Below are 18,154 nucleotides of genomic sequence, written 5' to 3' on the forward strand. Positions count from 1 at the left end.
GATAACCTAGCAGCGGATCAGGCTTCTGTACCAGATTTGGACTGGCTACAGAGCTCCCTTCATGCAGTGACACAAGAGATGCAGTTTCTTTGACTGTGACCACCTCAGTCAGTACCCTTAAGCACAGTATAGCCAAGTGGCAGAAAACCCTAACACAGTGGTTCTCAACCAGGACTACCCCTGGGGGTACACAGAGGTCTTCCAGGGGGTACCTCAACTTATCTAGATATTTGCCTAGTTTTACAACAGGCTACATAAAAAGCACTAGCGAAGTCAGTAAACTAAAAATTCATACAGACCATGACTGGTTTATACTGTTCTATAGGCTATACACTGAAATGTAAGTACAATATTTGTATTCCAATTAATTTATGTTATAAGTATATGGTAAAAATGAGAAAGTAAGCAGTTTTTCAGTAATAATAAAACTAATAATTTAGCAGTTTTATGGCTGATTTTGTAAGCAAGTACTTTTTAAGTGAGGTGAAAGTTGGGAGCATGCAAGACATATCCGCCTCCTGAAAAGGGTACAGCCTCTGGGAAGGTTAAAAGACACTGCCCTAACACAGCTACACCATCCTCGATGGGGATAATATTTAATACAGCTCCCTGCTCTGCGGGCTGCTATGTTTCTTCTTCAGTTCTGGAAGACAACAGTTCTTCCCCGGATATGTACCATTCCCACATGACAAGACCTCAGAACCCGCCGGTACCTAAGACGCTGTCCCCACAGTGCTGGCAACGGCCCGACCAGAGTGCGACACTGCATGCTGGGAAATGCCAATTTCATAGGCCACACCCCTTTCCGGACGCTTCTGAAGGAAATTCCATATTCAGGCCCCGCCCTCAAGTATCGCCATTGGCCCTCACTCGGCCAATCAAAGCCTCTTGATTTTGTCCCGCTCCACCCCTGCCTAGCCTGGCCAGATCCCGCCTGTCCCCTTGCCTTCGGGTTGCGTCACCGTCCGCGCGCCGCTCTCTGGTTGGCCAGCGGTGTGGCCGGGACCCCGCCTCTCGCCTTTCGCCCGTTCTCCATCGGCCAATGGGGTGGTTTGTTTGGGGTCTGGAGGGAGGAGCTGGGGGTATCGACGCGCTCTCAGCTGGGCCCGCGCCTGCCTGCCGCGCTTCCCCCGCTGCCGCCGGCCTCAGGGCGACGAGGAAGCGGAACCGCGTCCCGCTGCCAGGACTCCTCTACGCGGCCCGCTGCAGGATCGAGCTCCAGAGCTGAGGGGTGGGGGCTGCTGCTCTGGTCGGGGGGGCCTGAGGGCCCGCGGAGAACGGCCAGCTGCGCCGGCCGGGGGCAGAGGCCGTGTTTGGGGGAGCCGGCTTCGCCTCTCCGGCAGAGCACGGGCTGCTGCAGAAACTACTGGGGTGTGGGGGGACAGCTGGAACCGAAGGATATTGGCGTGCTGAGGCAGCTGTACGAGCTGGCGGATTTGGGGTGCAGCTGGGGGGGTCCTGGGGCTGCCAGAGCCAGAAGATCGACCGGAAAACCTGGGGCGTAAAGGCTGCAGCGCGGTATTGATGCATCAGGTAAAGCTTCATTAGGAGATGGGGCCTCTAGTGTGATCTGGGTCGGGGGGAATCTCTGCATCAGGAAAGAGAGGAGCGATTTCAGGAACCAAAAGTTGGCATCTATATTTGTGTGTGTGGACCGGCATTTTGCCCCGTGGGACCTGAAGACTGCCGCTGTCTTCCCTCTCATGTGTCTTTGGCTCTAAAGGAGGACTGAAGAACCACAGATCAACTCCTTATTAAAACACAGTTTTGTAGTCTTAATACAATTTTTGGAAAGAAGAGAAGTGCCCATAGAGGGGAGTGTGGGTTTTACCAGAGGAAGGGGTAGCAGAGCATGAAGATATGGAAAAGCAAAGGCTATACAGGTGTCAAGATCTTTCCGTTTTAGAGGAAAGGGGAAAACGAGTGTAATGTGGAGAAGAAAGTTACGCGACAACAGCTGGGTGTGTGGGTTGGGAGGAGAGTTGCACTGTGATAAGCATGAGAGATTTTAGCCAGAACAGTTTATAAAAGAAACTGTTGGTTACACTGAGACTTGCTTTTCCTGATACTTCAGTAGCCATTACACTGACTTTCATTATGCAGATTTTGTTCTGGTGGGGAGGGTACATTTTCTTCCCTGTTGCCCTGGTCGTTGGAGGATGTATTCGTTTAATTTGTGACCATGAAACAAATGGTGGGCTTGTAACTACCCTCTTTTAATAAAAGGGATTGAAACCCCCCTTAAATATCATACACCCCTAGTCTTATTAGTAGGTAAAGTGGTTTTGGTTTTGTTTTTTAAAGAGCAAACTGTAAATTGCCTTGTTGTCTGTAGTTGAGGTGGTTTGTCAGGTGAATCGCTTACCACGATTTAATATGTATTCAGGGTTTAAGTGCCTTGATGTGTAGTTCAGCCCAGTTGTGTACGCTGTTGACAGAGACCATTTTCCAGAATAATTCTACACTTGTAAATATAATGGCTTAATTTAAAGCATAGAGAGAAAAATATGTATTTTTGTCACCCTTTTTAAACAAAATCACTACTGTAAAAGGTTGTGCAGCCAACAGACTCCCTTTACAAATGCATTATGTTCGTGTCTGCTTTTTCTGTATTCACTTCAGTGTGTATTAAATGTTTTAGTTTTGTTACTTGGAATTTTATTTTTTTGTTGGTAGTTAGTTTTTCTTAATTTAAGTTGGACTATGGATTCTGGTTTTGTGATAAGGCAATTGCATTGCTGTTGCCAGATCGTTCTGTTTTATTTTAGTATGGCGTCTTTATTGAAAGGTGTAGTCTTGTTGTTTTTAGATATAGTGTCTGTAATATATTTCCTTTCTGTAAAAATTAAATCTGCTAAAAGTCTCACTGTCTAAAACTTTCGTGTGTAGTGTGATATTTTCCACTGAATTTAAAATGGAGCAGATTTATGAACCAAAGCAAAGCGAGTGGTCAGGTTATCGGCTACAGTGGGTCCAAAGCGGGTCCAATTTTGGAATTAACGATGATGTATAATGCATTTCAGTGGCAGCAGAGCCCAGTCAAGTGGACTTGTAACAAATCTATGTGCTTAAACTTTTTACTTGGCAAAGTGATTGCAGAATCTCTGAGCTGAACGGTTTCCTTTAGGGTTGAAAAAAACAACAGCAAATGTTTGGATCTGAGCGTTTTGTAGGTTTTTTTTTAATTGGGATGGGGGGGCTTACAATAAGTATAAAAATGCTGGAAGTTGATGACGTAGCAAGCAAAGTTTTTGGATTTGGAAAGCCAAATCCTCTCCCGGTGTGCCGTTTTTAAAATGCAAACGTTGACAGGCAATCAGCCCCCAAAGCGATGCTCCTTTGCAAAGACACCAGAGCTTTTGGGCTCATTGTGTACTTGACGGTCTGCCACCTTCCTGGGGAAAAAGTTCCAGCTTAGGGTAAAGCAGAAAGGTGCCTAGTAATTTGGAGGCGGGGGCGGGGGGAGTTGGAAATCTTTGTAGCCTTGGCCAGTCCCAGCCTCAGAGAGAGACAGAGACAGAGAGGAGTAGCTGCTGCTGCATCTAGGAATATGAATTTCCCCCCCTCAGCAGGTCGGATCACCTCGGCTCCATGGTGAGGAGAAAGAAGAGCCCCCCTGGGCCAGAGGAACAGCACAATGGGTAGGAGGGGATGGTGGCGAGTCACTTTTAGGGGCCCCGTCCCTGCTCTGCGCTCCCCCTGTTTCGCTGTGGGTTTTTTGGTGGCTGTTTTTTCTCTCTGTGTGTGTGCCTATCGAGCGCTTCCAAACGCCTGAGTTTGGCTTGTCAATTTCCTTGCCAAAGGCGCTCCTAATCCCTCCAGGAAGGTGCCAGGGGTCTGCTGGGGAGCCTGGCTCCCTTTTGGGGTGGTTTGGGGGGTTTCCTATGGGGCTTTTCCCCTCCCACCCTTCGGCACAGGTTGTTGGGTCGGGACAGCAAACGAAAGGGGATTTAGTAACAAACAACGGCGGCCATGTTGAGAGGAATTTCTGCAGCTAAACTTCTCCCCTCTCAGCTCAAGGATTTTCCTCCCTCTCTAGTGGGGGTCTGTGGCTTGACTTTTTGCCCCCCTCTTTTCTTTCTCTCCTCCCCAACAGGATGACAGTGAAGCTGGGAGACAGCAGCGGTGAGGAAGGGGTGAAAAAGCTAGGCAAGCGAGCAGGAGGAGATGAGGAGTCCCTGGAAGAAGGGGCAGGAAGAGGAGGAGAGGCAGCTCCAGGCAGGAGCAGCACAAAGAAAGAAGAGAAGATTATTAACAACAACACTAATAACCCCACATCCAGCCCCAATCTACCCCAAGCCCCATCTTCCCTCCAGCCCTCCCACAGCCAGGACCAGCATCATTTTCTCAGGTCCAGTGTCAGACCTCAGAGCAAGAGGTTAAGGAAGGATTCTCAGGCATCCTGCTCAGTTGGCAATAGCAGCAGCACTACTGCAAAAGGAAAAGGTACTGTATTCTGTCACCCCTAAAACACACCTAAGGGGTGGGGGTGGGGGTCAAGTGCATTTTCAGAGGCTGACAGTTTTGTCCTGCAGATGCTATCTTTTGTGATGTTTTTTGTTTTGTTTCTTGTAGTAGCTGAATTCCTCTTTGTGTCTCAAGGCTTCAGCTTGAATGCTGCCCACTGTCATGTTTAAGTTACAAAAATGGGCACTTTGGATGTGTGCATGGATATTTCCCTGCTCTCCATTTAATATCAATGAGGGTATTTAACACCTGTATTTACTCTGTTTTAATCCTCACTAAATTCCTTTATTTTGGCTCATAAATTAGAATGTAGCAAAATGGGTTCATTTAGGTGATTACACACACAATTACTAGCATTGGGCTATAACAGAATATTTATTGGGTGTGCAGGATAATATCTGAAAGAGAGGTTGCAGTCTGTCCCCCACACGATAAATTGTGAGACTATTGCAACAAAGAGCTCTGGCTTTGGAAACATGTCTGAAATGTACATACTGTAAATATGTCTAACCATGTTGCCTTAGGTTCTGTGCAGCATCCTCTGCTAGTGTGTTACTAGTTCAGAATAGTCCAGGGCACTTATATGTTAACCCCTTCGATTAGTTATTTTACTTTAGTTCCATGGATGACTTCATCAGAGCTGTTGCTTCCCTATATAGAGGGAACAGGGGAAAGGGTATTGGAGAGACTTGGTTCTATTATGTGCAAACTGTGCTTTCTGGTTGACACCTGGCTCTATAGTTGAGTGATACTTGGATATAATTTTAGTTACTTTTGGGCACCAATACTTAAGTGTATTTTCATTATTTTGAGGATAAGTAATGTTTTTGTTCTTAGCCTTTTTATCTGAGTAAGCAATTTTTACCTCCATCTGTCCTTTAAAAATAACTTGGTACTTCTTAAATATGTTATAGAGGTCACCTTATCTCTTCTTTCCCAATTACTGAATCTTCACATAGTATACAGAAGGTAAAAATGCTGAGAATCAATATTAGCTTTGCATTAAAAATAAATAAAATATAACTTTGCAAGGTGTATTTAAACAAAAATTTAAGTATGTTGTATGGCAAATATTTTTGTAAAGTTTATGAAAGTACTTTTTATAGGTTAGTAAATTCTACTTTAATCTTTTAAAGCCTCAGCAGAACTTCAATGTGTGGTGCCTAGTACTGAGAAGCCTAGATAATTCTCTCCCCAATGCACTTAAACAAACAAAATAAACAGAAGAATACTTTGATGCAGCTAATTATTTTAAGGATTGTGAGTGGTATTAATGTATTATATCTCTGGGATGTATATGTTCCATAATCAGCATGGTAAATGCGTATGTATTTGTGTATATTATACATTAAATGCATACACACATTTTCAGAACAGTGGAATGGCTTGAAATAGCCTTGCTTACACTAAATCAGCAGACTCCATTTATTTTAAGATTCACATACTAAAATTAACAAAAGAAAGTTATGCACAGTACAATATAATGACTAGTTTCAGAGTAACAGCCGTGTTAGTCTGTATTCGCAAAAAGAAAAGGAGTACTTGTGGCACCTTAGAGACTAACCAATTTATTTGAGCATGAGCTTTTGTGAGCTACAAGCTCACGAAAGCTCATGCTCAAATAAATTGGTTAGTCTCTAAGGTGCCACAAGTACTCCTTTTCTTTTTGCGAATATAATGACTAGAATCTTTTCAGTAATTATAGAAACAAGTCACTGTACCTGACTCTATTTTGTCCATGTTTTGGGGAATTTTATTCGATCATTGAGGACCGTCAATAACACATTTCAAATTGAGAGCAGCTAGAAACTCCACTTGGCTAGTTTTGCTGTGAAGGCATTGGAGGTGGTTCCTCTGATATGGCTGACGTTGTATCTGTCAGAATCATAGAGAATAGAGCTGTGGAGTATGGGATGCTTCCGAATTTGAATTCTTTATGTCCAAAGATGTAGGCTCTGAAACATTTTACTGGTTCGTCTAAATTCTATCTGTGATAACAACGTGTCTTGTGATCAAAATGTAAAGGGGTTTACTTTCCAAGTGAAGTACCACACAGTGTGAGCTTCCTGCAGGAAACAAATTGAAGGGAGGAGGCTTTTAAAGAAAACGGAGCTAAAAATTGCTGCTCTCTCTCATTTTCCATCCCATACCCAAACCCTTCCTCCCCACCCCCATAAAAAATTATGCATCTGAGCTGGTTATGGTCAGTGCTTTGTGCTTTGCTGCAGTACTCATGTAGGATTCCTCAAACCTTTGGATCTGCTATGAGAGCTCAAGCCTTTCCATTGGCATGTTGCTGCCAGATGACTGCTGCAAGGACCATGTTAACACTGGCCATTCTGCAGCTACATTTGGACCATATCAGAAATCCACCTTGTGTTATGATCTTCAAATAATACACTCTAAGGATGTAAATAACATTTAAAAACAGTAGCTGTTCTATCGGTTCTAGATTACAGTTCTATCGGTTACACAGTTAAACATTTACCTGGGGAACTATGGTTGGGGGGGGGGGGGGTGCTGCAGCACTCCTACATTTTACATGGGGCTCCCTGCTGCTGGTCCCCTGACAACCGGGATGGATGCCAGGTGGCAGCAGGGCAGCAGCTGGGACTTTGGGTGCAGGGCTGGCAACTGTGATGAACCCTGGCAGTCTGGAGGGACTCCTGCTGCGTGGCTGCTGGGACCCTGGGTGGAGTTTAACCATTAAGAGAAACCAGTAAGCATCAAGCTTATTGGTTAACCGGCTAAACTCTTACATCCCTAATACACTCATGATTACCTTTCCAAATATTCTTAAAGAATTCTTTTAGAATCTTTAGAACGCTCACTTGAGAATATGTGGAGAGGGTGTCAGGAGGGAAATTAGCAAAGGTACAGTCATTAAACATGGCATTTAATTTCTTTTAAACAGGGCTTTGGAGCTGTGCTCCGGCTCTGCTCCAGCTCCAGGCAAAAACCTGCAGCTCCACTGCTCTGGAGCTGCTCCGCAGGTTCTGCTCCAAAGCCCTGCTTTTAAATAGTAGCTTGTCACAGTGCATTGGTTGGGCCTCATCATTTATTTGTTATGATTTACCTGTAAGTGATGTGCTTTTGTCTTTTGGTTTAAAAAGAAAATCAATTTTATTTGTGCTGTTTGGGCATATCATTTTAGGAAACCAATTATATAAATAAAAAACTTATATTTAGGATATAATTAAAAGCGATGGGGAAAAATAGTTTGACTATAGTTTGAAGAGGAATCAGTGGAGTTTAAGGAACTTTTTATCCATCCTCTTTCTCCAATTCTGTTCAGCAGAAGGAAATCTCTTGGGAACTTTGACTTTAAAATAAGTAGGAATGTATTTCCAGTTGGATTCTTGGGTTGCAGCTCTTGCTCCAGTAGCACACTGAGTTGTTGTTGCATTTTGCAGTTTTAGGGAAAGAGGTGACATAAACGCATCTTGAAGTGAAGCATCAATTCTGTTTTTTTCTTCCGGCCCACTTTTTCACTTGCTGAGTGATTTATCTAGTGCATTGTGTGTAACAGATAAGTAACTCTTTTGTGAGCATCTTGGCAAAAATGAATACTAAGAGCGTTGTAGTCTTTGCTAAATATTGCAGCTATATTTTGAGGCAAAGTTAAGTGGTCTTCATTCCTGCACTTAACCCATTTCTCTGTTCAGAGAATGAATGAATGAATGTAAGGAGACAGTAGCCCTCTGATGGATCACCCAAGATAGAAGCTTCTTCCAGAAGTTTGGAAGCATTTTACAGCACTACTGTTCCAGATTTAGTCCCAATGGGCTAAATGGTGTTCTTTGCTTCCTCAGTAGTAGTTCCTGTGAGTCAGAAAGTTGTTCAGCTGGAGGAGTGGATTGAATGAAAATGCTCCATCTTGTTAAATATTCTTTTGTAGCTGTTCCTGTAAAATTCACTAGAAAGAGGAACCCCAAATTGATTCTCGGGCCTCCATGAGTTGCATGTGCTATAGGACATGTATTAGGGCACTGGTTAACTGTAAATTACACTCATGCAAACAGGAAACCTTTTTGAGATATTTGATTTTTTTTTTTTAATTTTATCCTTGAGCTTTGAAAATTGGTTTTATCTCTGGATAATGAATAACTGTTTAAAACCTCCTTTCTCCTGTCTAATTCAGTCTATCCCTTCATTCAATCAGTCCATTTCCTTCCTCCCTGTTGACTTGCTCTCATTCATTGTGTTCCATGTTTATTACTGCACCCTCCTCCTTGTTCTGAAAATGACCAGGGAATAGGAGAGCTCTGCAGAACCTCTCTCATTACCCCCCAAACAGTAGCACCAAAGTGCAGCTCCCTTGCCTACAAGACTCTGAGTTGCACTTGGTGCATGTCAGTAAGGGGTGTGGCTGCACAGCCATGTGGTTTAGGGGGAACACTGATGGGAACTGTACCTTTCCACTTAAGGATATAACTTATAGTATTTAACATACAAAAGGTTCAGATTTTATCATGATTATTTTTAGTAAAAGTCAGGGATAAGTTGTGGGCAATAAACAAAACTTCATGGGAGTCATGGCCTGTCCATGACTTTATTAAATATAACGGGGAGAAAGAGAGTTGGAAGGAGTAAGGGATGAAAGCTGAAACACTGCAGCCTTAGGGAGGTGGAGGCACAGCCTTGGCTATAGCCCTGGCCAAAGCTGCAGGGTTGTTTTTTTTCTTTTTTTTGGGGTGAGGGGGTGGGGAGGCGCACAGGTCCATGCCCGGGGAGAGGAAAGTGGTCACATAGCCCGAGCCAAAGCTGTGGTGGTGCGGGAAGCACAGCCCCAGCTCCTGCCACAGCTGGGCGGGGGGTGCACTGCCCCACCTCCATCCCCACCACTCACTGCTGAAGCTAAAGCCACAGAGGTCTGGTAAAATCAGACTCCATGACTAAATCATATCCTTAATTATAACAAGTTAATAAGGAATGCTGTCTAATGATACTTTTTAAAATAAACTATGCCCCAGGTGGGTTGACACACAATATGTCCATAAATCCCAACTTTGTGTATGTACAACTTAGCTAGATTTTATGTTAAATTTTGTCATAAAAAAACCTCTTCCCGGCTAAGCCATTGTATGCTAATGATTTTTTTTGTCTGATTGCATTTCCCCCCAGCCATATTATAAAATCCTGTAAGGGATGTGTGTAAGCGAAAGAGATTATAGTTGAAGTGCTCACATAAACTTAACAGTATCTCTGTCATATCTTAAACTGGCTAAGTAATTTTCCAAGGTGAAAATACAAATGAGCACTCAGTTGTATGCTTAGTGCTGGTGTCTAAAATGCACACCTCTTCTTAGCCCTTTCTTTTAATGTGAGAGCAAGTGAATGCTGATTTACTGTGGGTGGGAGCCTCATGCCACATTTATTTAAAATGATGTACAATGTATGCAGATGTACCATGCCCATACTAGCCATGTATATCTCTGCACTAGTTAAAGTATGTACTGTGTAGAGCAGTGGTTTTCAAACTTTTTCTGGCGACCCAGTTGAAGAAAATTATTGATGCCTGTGACCCAACATAGCTGGGGATGAGGGGTTTGGGGTATGGGAGGGGCTCAGGGCTGGGGATGAGGGTTGGGGTGAGGACTCTGGGGTATGGCTGTGAATGAGGGGTTCAGGGTGTGGGAGAAGGCTCTGGGCTGGGGCAGAGGTTTTGGGTGTGGGAGGGAGTCAGGTCTCTGGGCTGAGGGCCCAGCTCTAGGGTGGGGCTGGGGATGAGGGATTTGGGGTGCAGGAAGGGGCTCTGGGATTGGGGGGGGCTCAGGGCTGGGGCAGGGGATTGGGAACCAGGGTTACCTCAGGCGGCTCCCGGTCAGCAGCGCAGCGGGGTGCTAAGGCAGGCTTCTTGCCTATCCTCACACCACGCTATGCCCCGGGAGCGACTGGCAGCAGGTCCGGCTCCTTGGCGGAGGCGCGCAAGCAGCTCCTTGCGGCTCTCGCCTGCAGGCACAACCCTCCACCCCCAACTCCCGTTGACTGGGAACCAGCCAGTGGGAGTGTGGAGCTGGTGCTCGGGCTGGGGGCAGCACATGGAGCCCTGTGGCCCCCCCGCCTAGTAGCCAGACCTGCTGCTGGCCGCTTCTGGGGCGCAGTGCAGTGTCAGAACAGGTAGGGACTAGCCCGCTTTAGACGGGCAGCACTGCTGACCGGACTTAACGGTCCGGTTGCTGGTGCTGACCAGAGCTGCCTTGACCCAGTAGGTCGCAACCTACGGTTTGAACACCACTGGTGTAGGGAATGCGTCTAACTATGTTTTTTGTGTATAGTTCCCTGACAGCAATTAGAATGGGACATACTGAAACAAATTTAGCTGCACTTCAGCTGTTTGATTTGTGCAGGTAGTGTAGGGGAGATGGAAGAAGCTCGCCATTAGGCTTCATCTTTATTGGCCTTTTAATTGCCTTGTTTGAAGCATCAAGTGTCAGTAATAAAACAGCGGTGTGAACATATCCAGGGGGCTAGTGCTGTCCTAGACTTGTACTTGTGAGAGGCCCATGCCATTTGCTGTAGAAGGCAAACAGGCTATGAATTAGTTTTCCCATTACAGGGCAAATACTCAAAATGAAGCATCAGCCATCCCTGCTTTTTATCCTATTCCTAGCTGGAGCTGCTTTTCCCTCTCTGAGCAGAAAGCAAATCAGATCTAGGCTTCAGCTTTGGAGGGTTGCCCCACAGGTCAAGATGCTTTGCTGAATTCCTGAAGTACATGCTTTTTGTTGGGTTGATAGATTCATTTTTTCACTGCAGTGTTTGTTGTGTTATCTCTGGCCAATGAAAGGAAGTTGACTGCGGTTTAACAATGGGACTTATTTGTTTGGAGAGCAGTGAGGAAATTTCAACACCTGTCTTGCATTTGGTTGCTTTTTCAACAAGAAAGATATCGCTATAAAAGTAGCAGGATGCTTTTGTAACCTTTCTGAAACGTAAACCTTTACACCTTACACAAGTGCACCTGGGCAATAGGGATAAGTATTTTGCTATGTAACTGTGCTGGACTATTAAATTAATTCAAGGGCTTACATAAAATTCCTGAGCCAAGAAGGAATTTTCTACCATAGTCTTTCTAATACAATCCTTCAGCTAAGAAGTACTTCTGAAGAAGTTATATGCAGTCTTAGTGTTACTGATTGCTATAATGAAAGGCCAAAACATCTAAAAAGATTGTTCAAAAATAATCTTTCCATATGTCTTAAAAGATGGTATTCAGTAGATATCCTTTTAGGAAATGGAGACAAAAGCATGTTTAACTCTTAATTTTGCCCTTGTTCTATGCGAATAACAGTAAAAACCACATTCTTTTCCAACAGATATACCTGGTAGATGTTCAGCAGGCAGCTGACAAGTGACCCTTGAAGATGGCATTTTGCATACTGTACTCATTTTAATATTGGCCTGTAGAATGTGGATAAGGGGAGCTTAATCTAACGTATGTTCAGTTAGGCTGGTACAGGAGGGACTCTAGTGGAGAGTGACCCTTTGTATGCAGGACCCATCAGGTGAAGCTGTGAATTTTCTGACTTTTAAAAGGTGCCAGTGGGGGTGTCGGAGACCAAACATTAAGCTGCTGTTTGGAGCCTGGATGGAAGAACTCTTCGTGACTAGCCTTTATGAGACACCAGTGTTGTCTCTGACTCATCTATTGTATCTGATGTATGCAATATTCCATTGTTTCTAACGTGCACATTAGGTTTTTGCATTTCAATCCTTAGATTTTTTTTTTAGTGCAATTTTTTTAGCAAATTTTCTGTCTTCATGCTTCTAAGTAGAATATCTGGGTTCTCGCAATCAGAACATGAAGATCATGAGGATGAAACTCAAACCACACAAGAGGGAAAATGGCTGTTTTCTGAAGTCCAGACGAAATACTAAAAATTGAGTCCAGTTCAGCCTAATGTGATTTCCGACCTCCTAATTTACGTGTACTTGTTTACCAGGCTAAGTACTAGGTTTTACCAACTGTCCAGAATTTATAGAGGTTTAAACTTGCACAATTGATTGAAAGGCAGGCCCAAAGACCCAGCACAGAGGGACATGGTGAAGCTAGGCAGTGGGGCCCAAAGCACCAGTCACAGAAGTCTCGTGTACCAGTACTACCAGGCTTATAAATGTGTAGGGACCACTGCACTAACAAAATGAGTAAATGGAGCCAAAACACCAGTGTTGTAGGGTTCATACGTGTAGTTTTGTTTGGACTCGTACCTCACAGGTCATTGCAAATATCAGCATGTACAGAAACTTCTGCCTTTACAATTAGTAGCACAAGAACAAAATGCTAAGAACTCTTGCTTCCAAACTCGGTGCTTTCTACCTACTGTGCAAGAGTTCTTTCTCTCATGTGTAGGGTAGTGGAAGGAATTGTCAGAGATATGATCATGTGGGATGACCAGTCTTGGGACTCATGTAACTTGATGTCAACAGACAGATCAAGAATAGCCTCTGTGCCTCATCTGCAATGAGGTCCTTTTATAAATGTTTTTTTTAGAATAGACACCTAACTGAGATTCTTGAAATATTCCTCTTCCGGTATCCAACAACTTTGTGACGGATGGCGAGATTCAATGGAGAGGGGTGTGTGTGTGTGTAAAAAATATATATAAGTAGTATTGTGAGAACTTAAATCATGGATTTCCGGAGGCAAAACATAATGATGCATGAATATCTTCATTTTCTTCAGTCCCTTTCATGCAAAATACTTTATAAAGTTATGTGATAGGGATAATCCCCACTGCAATGCAGCCACACTAGGGTAGGTTGTGGCAACTAGCTGGTGAACAGCATTGTGCACAGTAATGAGGGAGGAGGATTTTGCAAAAAGAGGATAGACTTGAATTCCCCTTGTTGGCTAGAGGTTTGAAGACTAGGATCTTGATTCCCAGGGATAGATTCTCTACAGGATCTCCCCCTAAGTCTAGAGCCCGGTGCGGATACAAAATTTGTATCTGCATCTGGTCTGCAAAACATGGTCCACGGATATCTGTGGATATAAAGCAGATGTCTCAGATTTGCAGGGCTCTATCTATGTTTTTGAGAGAAATCTTTATAGTAATGATAGATTGAAATGTCATTTTCAAATAACATATTAGAAAAAAACATTCAGATCTGTCTCTTTTGATAAGCAATTCTTGGTTTTAAAACCGCTTTTTTTCTTCTGAGCCACCTATTAGCAGTGCCAAATGGTTTTGCTATAAAAAGCTATCAAGTCTTAATGTCAAAATACGAGCCTTTTGGGGATTTTGTTTATTTCACAATTTTTGTATCTTTCAAACTTTTCTATAAATGTGTGAGTTTAGGTTCAGGGGATAGAAAAGTAGTTTATTTGCAAAGTATTTTAAAAATTAAATTGATTTTTCTCTACTTCTGATAGACTGAACCTCCTTTTGGTTCACACACTCCCCCAAGGTAGTAATAATTTTCTGTTGAAAGATAAAGTCTAAACTAGGAGACCATAAGAAACAGTCTTAAAATTGTTGTTGTGTTAACTATGCACTTCATATGAAATATTGTACAGTTACACTCAAAAGAAAAATACGTAATTTCAAATTTTCTTACAAAATATTTTTAAACAAGTTAGTTTGGAATATTCTATGTTACATTTGAATCAAAATTACCTTATTTAAAATATAAAGCAAAACTATTTTTAACACCCCAAATTAGTAACCATTAGTCTTTTGAAACAAAAGTAGTCACGCTTTCCTTTAAGTTTTGCATTCAGGTTTCTCTTTCCCTTGCACAATGTAATAAACCTAGAACAGTTCAATTCCCTGTACTCTGTTGCAATGCTATTAGGGTCCGATGTCCCCAACTCTTGTATGGGGAACACAATCTTGAATTCCAGAGTTGGTAGGTAAATGGAAAAGCTGCTTTCAAATATTTATTCAATAGTTTATTTTTAAACCTAAGCATATATAATAGAATCTTGCTAATTCACACAAAGAGCTGGGAAATTTACTGCTTACTCATCAGTTCACAAAATTTCACAAACAACAATAATAAAAACAAATCAAGGCAACATATTCTCTTTAAAATAACAGGAAAGCAGGGCATACAAAATGACACAAAGGTAAATATTATGTGTGAGGACAGTATGAGTATCCAATATTTCAACCAAATGTGATAGCTAGCTAGAGAAGTGGTCATCAGTGTAATGTTTTATGATGTATTAAACTCAGGTTTAATATTAAAATGGAGGCTGTTGTGTGACAAAATGTATCTCTATTTTGACAATGGTAGTCTAATTTTAAAACGTTAGTGCTTCATAGCATGTTATTGAAGATAGTGTTTGTTTTTAAAATGTAACGTAGTCAGTAAACATTCTAAAATCTTTATAGAGAAGTGGGGTTGGGCAATGTTTTTTGTGAGAACAGTCAGATTTGTAAATTAGTATTATGCTGTATTCTATCACTGATTGTCAATCTAGGGTTTTTCTAGCTAAAGAACTGTTAAGGTGAATAGAGAAGAGCTCCAACTCCCTTCAATGACATCTGAATTGTGGGGGATTAATAAATTTAGGATTCTTGGAGGAGGAGGAGAGAATTTTTTCTACTTTTGCACTGTTTGGAAAGCCGCTAGTATGCTGGAGCCCATGAGAACCCAAAGCGATCGTACCAGAACAATGCAGAAGCTAAAATGCTTTTGTTATTATGAAATAATTGTAATATGGAACCTTATTGCACTATGACTTAGGCTGTGTCTTCACTGCCACTTTCAGCGCTAAAACTTTAGTTGTTCAGGGGTCTGAAAAAAACACCCCCTTGAGCGACAAAAGTTTTAGTGCTGAAAAGCACCAGTATAGACGGCGCTTTATCGCTGGGAACCATACTCCCAGCGATAAAGCTACCACCCTTCGTTCATGGTGCGGTTTTTTTAATTGCCAGGAGAGCTCTCCCCCAGCGATAAAGCATGTCTCTGCTGCCCACGTCACAGTGCTGCCGCGGCTGCGCTGTAACCTGCGCAGTGTCAACATACCTTAACTCTTGCCTTATTTCCATTCCCTGAAATTCTCTTCCCTCCTTCCTCTCACCTCCTTTGCACTTAGTTTCATCTTCATCTTCCCTACCGTTTTCTTTTAAGCTACCTCCTTTTCCATTCAGCTTTATCATTCACTGTTCCCATGATTCTGCTACTCTCTGAATCTTGCCTTTTGGAGTGTTGACAAATTGACAAGAATCATAGAATATCAGGGTTGGAAGAGATCTCAGGAAGTCATCTAGTCCAACCCCCTGCTCAAAGCAGGACCAATCCCCAACTAAATCATCCCAGCCAGGGCTTTGTCAAGCCTGACCTCAAAAATATCTAAGTATACCTAAGCACAAGGGTGCTGCTTCCAGACAGGCAGTTGTGTTTATGGAGAGCAGTCAGACCAACATGCGACTGGGTGTTGACGATGGGGGGCTTGTTCGTCTTTGAGATACAGCTCACAACTTCAGAGTCATCACACTCCAAAGATACTGCTTTATGTACAGCAGAGGGGATTACTGAGAACACTGCTCCAATGAATGATGTGATCATTTATTAGTGCTTCTTTTTTAATCAATTGAGGTATTGCAGTTTTGAGTTTTAAAGCTGGATCTTGCAGCCCTCAGTTCAGTGGATTACTCATGTGCACATCACTATTCAACATTGTGTTTAGGTTCTTTTCAGCTGTGCCAGGGCATATGTACTTTTATTATATACCAGTATAGGGACTGCAGCTTGCATCATCCCTCTAGCACCTCTGAAGAGAGATGCTCTCACCTATCTTCCATCTCTCTGGAGATGTACAATTGACCCACTCCAGCCTTCATTATGTTTGCCTGCTAACCCTCCTGCTGAGGCATACTGCTGCTTTTCATAGCTTTCAGCAACTCATCATCTGCCTAATGTGTTTCAGGTGAAAACCTTGGAAAACATGGTACAGTCAAGAAATCAGATATTTTCTTTTAATTCTCTAGGATTTTTCCCCTTTATGTGACCTCTCACAATGCTTCTAATTTCACTTTTGTTGTCTAAAGGGACAGATAATGGAGGGACCTCATCTGGTAGCACATCAGGAATTCCTCCCAGTGTTCCTGCTGGGAGTTCTAAGACTGCCGCCAGGAGCCTGGGGACCTCAAGTGGAGAGAAGGAGGAAGGAAAGAAGGTCAGACGTCAGTGGGAATCATGGAGCACAGAGGACAAGAATACCTTCTTTGAGGGACTTTATGAGGTGTGTTTGTATATGGAAGAAGAAAGGCAGGCAGCTGGCCTGGTGCTTCTTATGGAGCCCATGCTTGGCTGGCTTGGTTTTATGTTTAAATGAAAACTTGATTTGGGAGTTTGTAGAGGATGACATTTCAGATTGGTTTTGTATGTGCACATATCCTGTATACAAGTGAGCACAATTGGCTGCACAATGCATGTGAACCATAGAATCATAAGAAGGTAGGGCTGGAAGGGATCTTGAAGTCAAGTCCATCTTCTTGCACTGAGGCAGAACCAAAGCTATCTGCTTAAAATCATCAGGCACTGTGAAGCTAGAAGAAGAAATCAGTTTACTATATGCATGCAACCCCCAAACCTCCTGTTTTCTTCCCTTGTCCATAGAATTTGTACATGTTTGAGGTTGTCTATTAAAATAAAGTGCCTGTCTCGAGATGTAATGAACAAACTTGCATCATTCCTGTGCATTGATAGGGCCATTTCTCTATTTTATTCCATCTGCCTGAAAAAACAAAATGTTAAATCCTCAGCAAGATGTGAGCATTCCATAATGAACACACAAGCCCTGACAATGAAATCATGTGATTAGTATTTTATTTTCATTTACAAAATGACTGTAATAAAAGCACAATTTAAAAGTAGTGTAAATTGTTTCCAGTGGGGAAAAATACATATGGTGCCCCCATCTCAACCTTCAGAAATAAAATGTATACAATTGTGCTGCATTATTTTTTTTACACGGCAGCATAACCTCAGTTCTTTATTATAGAGTTTTTTTTATAGAAGTTAGAAATGGAAAACTTCTTTGGCAAAGAACAACCCTCTCACATCGGCTGTCATGCAGTCTTAAACTCCTAAACAGGATCTGGCCAGGCCTATAACTGGATAGGAGAAATGGAAAAGCCCTAGCTAGATCATAAAGTCCAGAAGACGATAGTCTGTGTCATTAGATGGGATTCCTCATCCTTTTTATCCTCTGTACTTTGTTCTTTAATTGGTTTTGAATCTTGTACTTTTTCAGCATGGGAAGGACTTTGAAGCTATTCAGAACAACATTGCCCTGAAGTACAAGAAGAAAGGTAAACCAGCAAGCATGGTGAAGAACAAAGAGCAGGTCCGGCACTTCTACTACCGCACCTGGCACAAGATCTCTAAATATATTGATTTTGATAATGGTGAGTATGCAGTGGGAGTGGATTCCATGACCAGCTCAGGGTCTGGGATGAGTATTCCTTTTGGTGGGAGTTGGAGCCCTGTATTTTAATATGATCTCAGAGCACAGGAATGGTGAAGATAAGAAAAATAAATATCAGATACTATTAAGATATCACTGAATACCTTGTACTGTACCTGTCATGGCCACAAATAGGCTCACTCTCACAAATTTAAAACAAAATATTTTCCAGTTAGAAAACAAGACCATTCCTCTGTTACTAACCCCATGCACCTATAATAAATATTCATCTAACTATTGACCTAATCAGCAAAAAGCCAGATT

At 42.6% G+C, this 18,154-nt stretch overlaps 1 protein-coding gene across 4 annotated transcripts in view; it reads left to right on the plus strand.

Annotated features, from left to right (window-relative positions):
- Positions 1-1,064: 1,064 nt before the first annotated feature.
- The window catches only part of CRAMP1 (cramped chromatin regulator 1), a 121,095-nt gene continuing 104,005 nt past the window's right edge, over positions 1,065-18,154 (plus strand). For 2 of the 4 annotated variants that reach the window (XM_073362972.2, XM_073362968.2), the window contains exons 1-4: positions 3,559-3,641; positions 4,097-4,446; positions 16,470-16,663; positions 17,678-17,831. In XM_073362972.2, the coding sequence (XP_073219073.1) occupies positions 3,592-3,641; positions 4,097-4,446; positions 16,470-16,663; positions 17,678-17,831 (748 nt within the window). In that variant the 5' untranslated portion in view covers positions 3,559-3,591. Of the gene's footprint in view, positions 1,534-3,433; positions 3,642-4,096; positions 4,447-16,469; positions 16,664-17,677; positions 17,832-18,154 lie in introns of those variants that run through there. The other 2 variants (XM_073362971.2, XM_073362970.2) reach the window with 2 other exon arrangements.

Source organism: Lepidochelys kempii, chromosome 10 (genome assembly GCF_965140285.1).
Source record: "Lepidochelys kempii isolate rLepKem1 chromosome 10, rLepKem1.hap1, whole genome shotgun sequence".
NCBI lineage: Eukaryota > Metazoa > Chordata > Testudines > Cheloniidae > Lepidochelys > Lepidochelys kempii.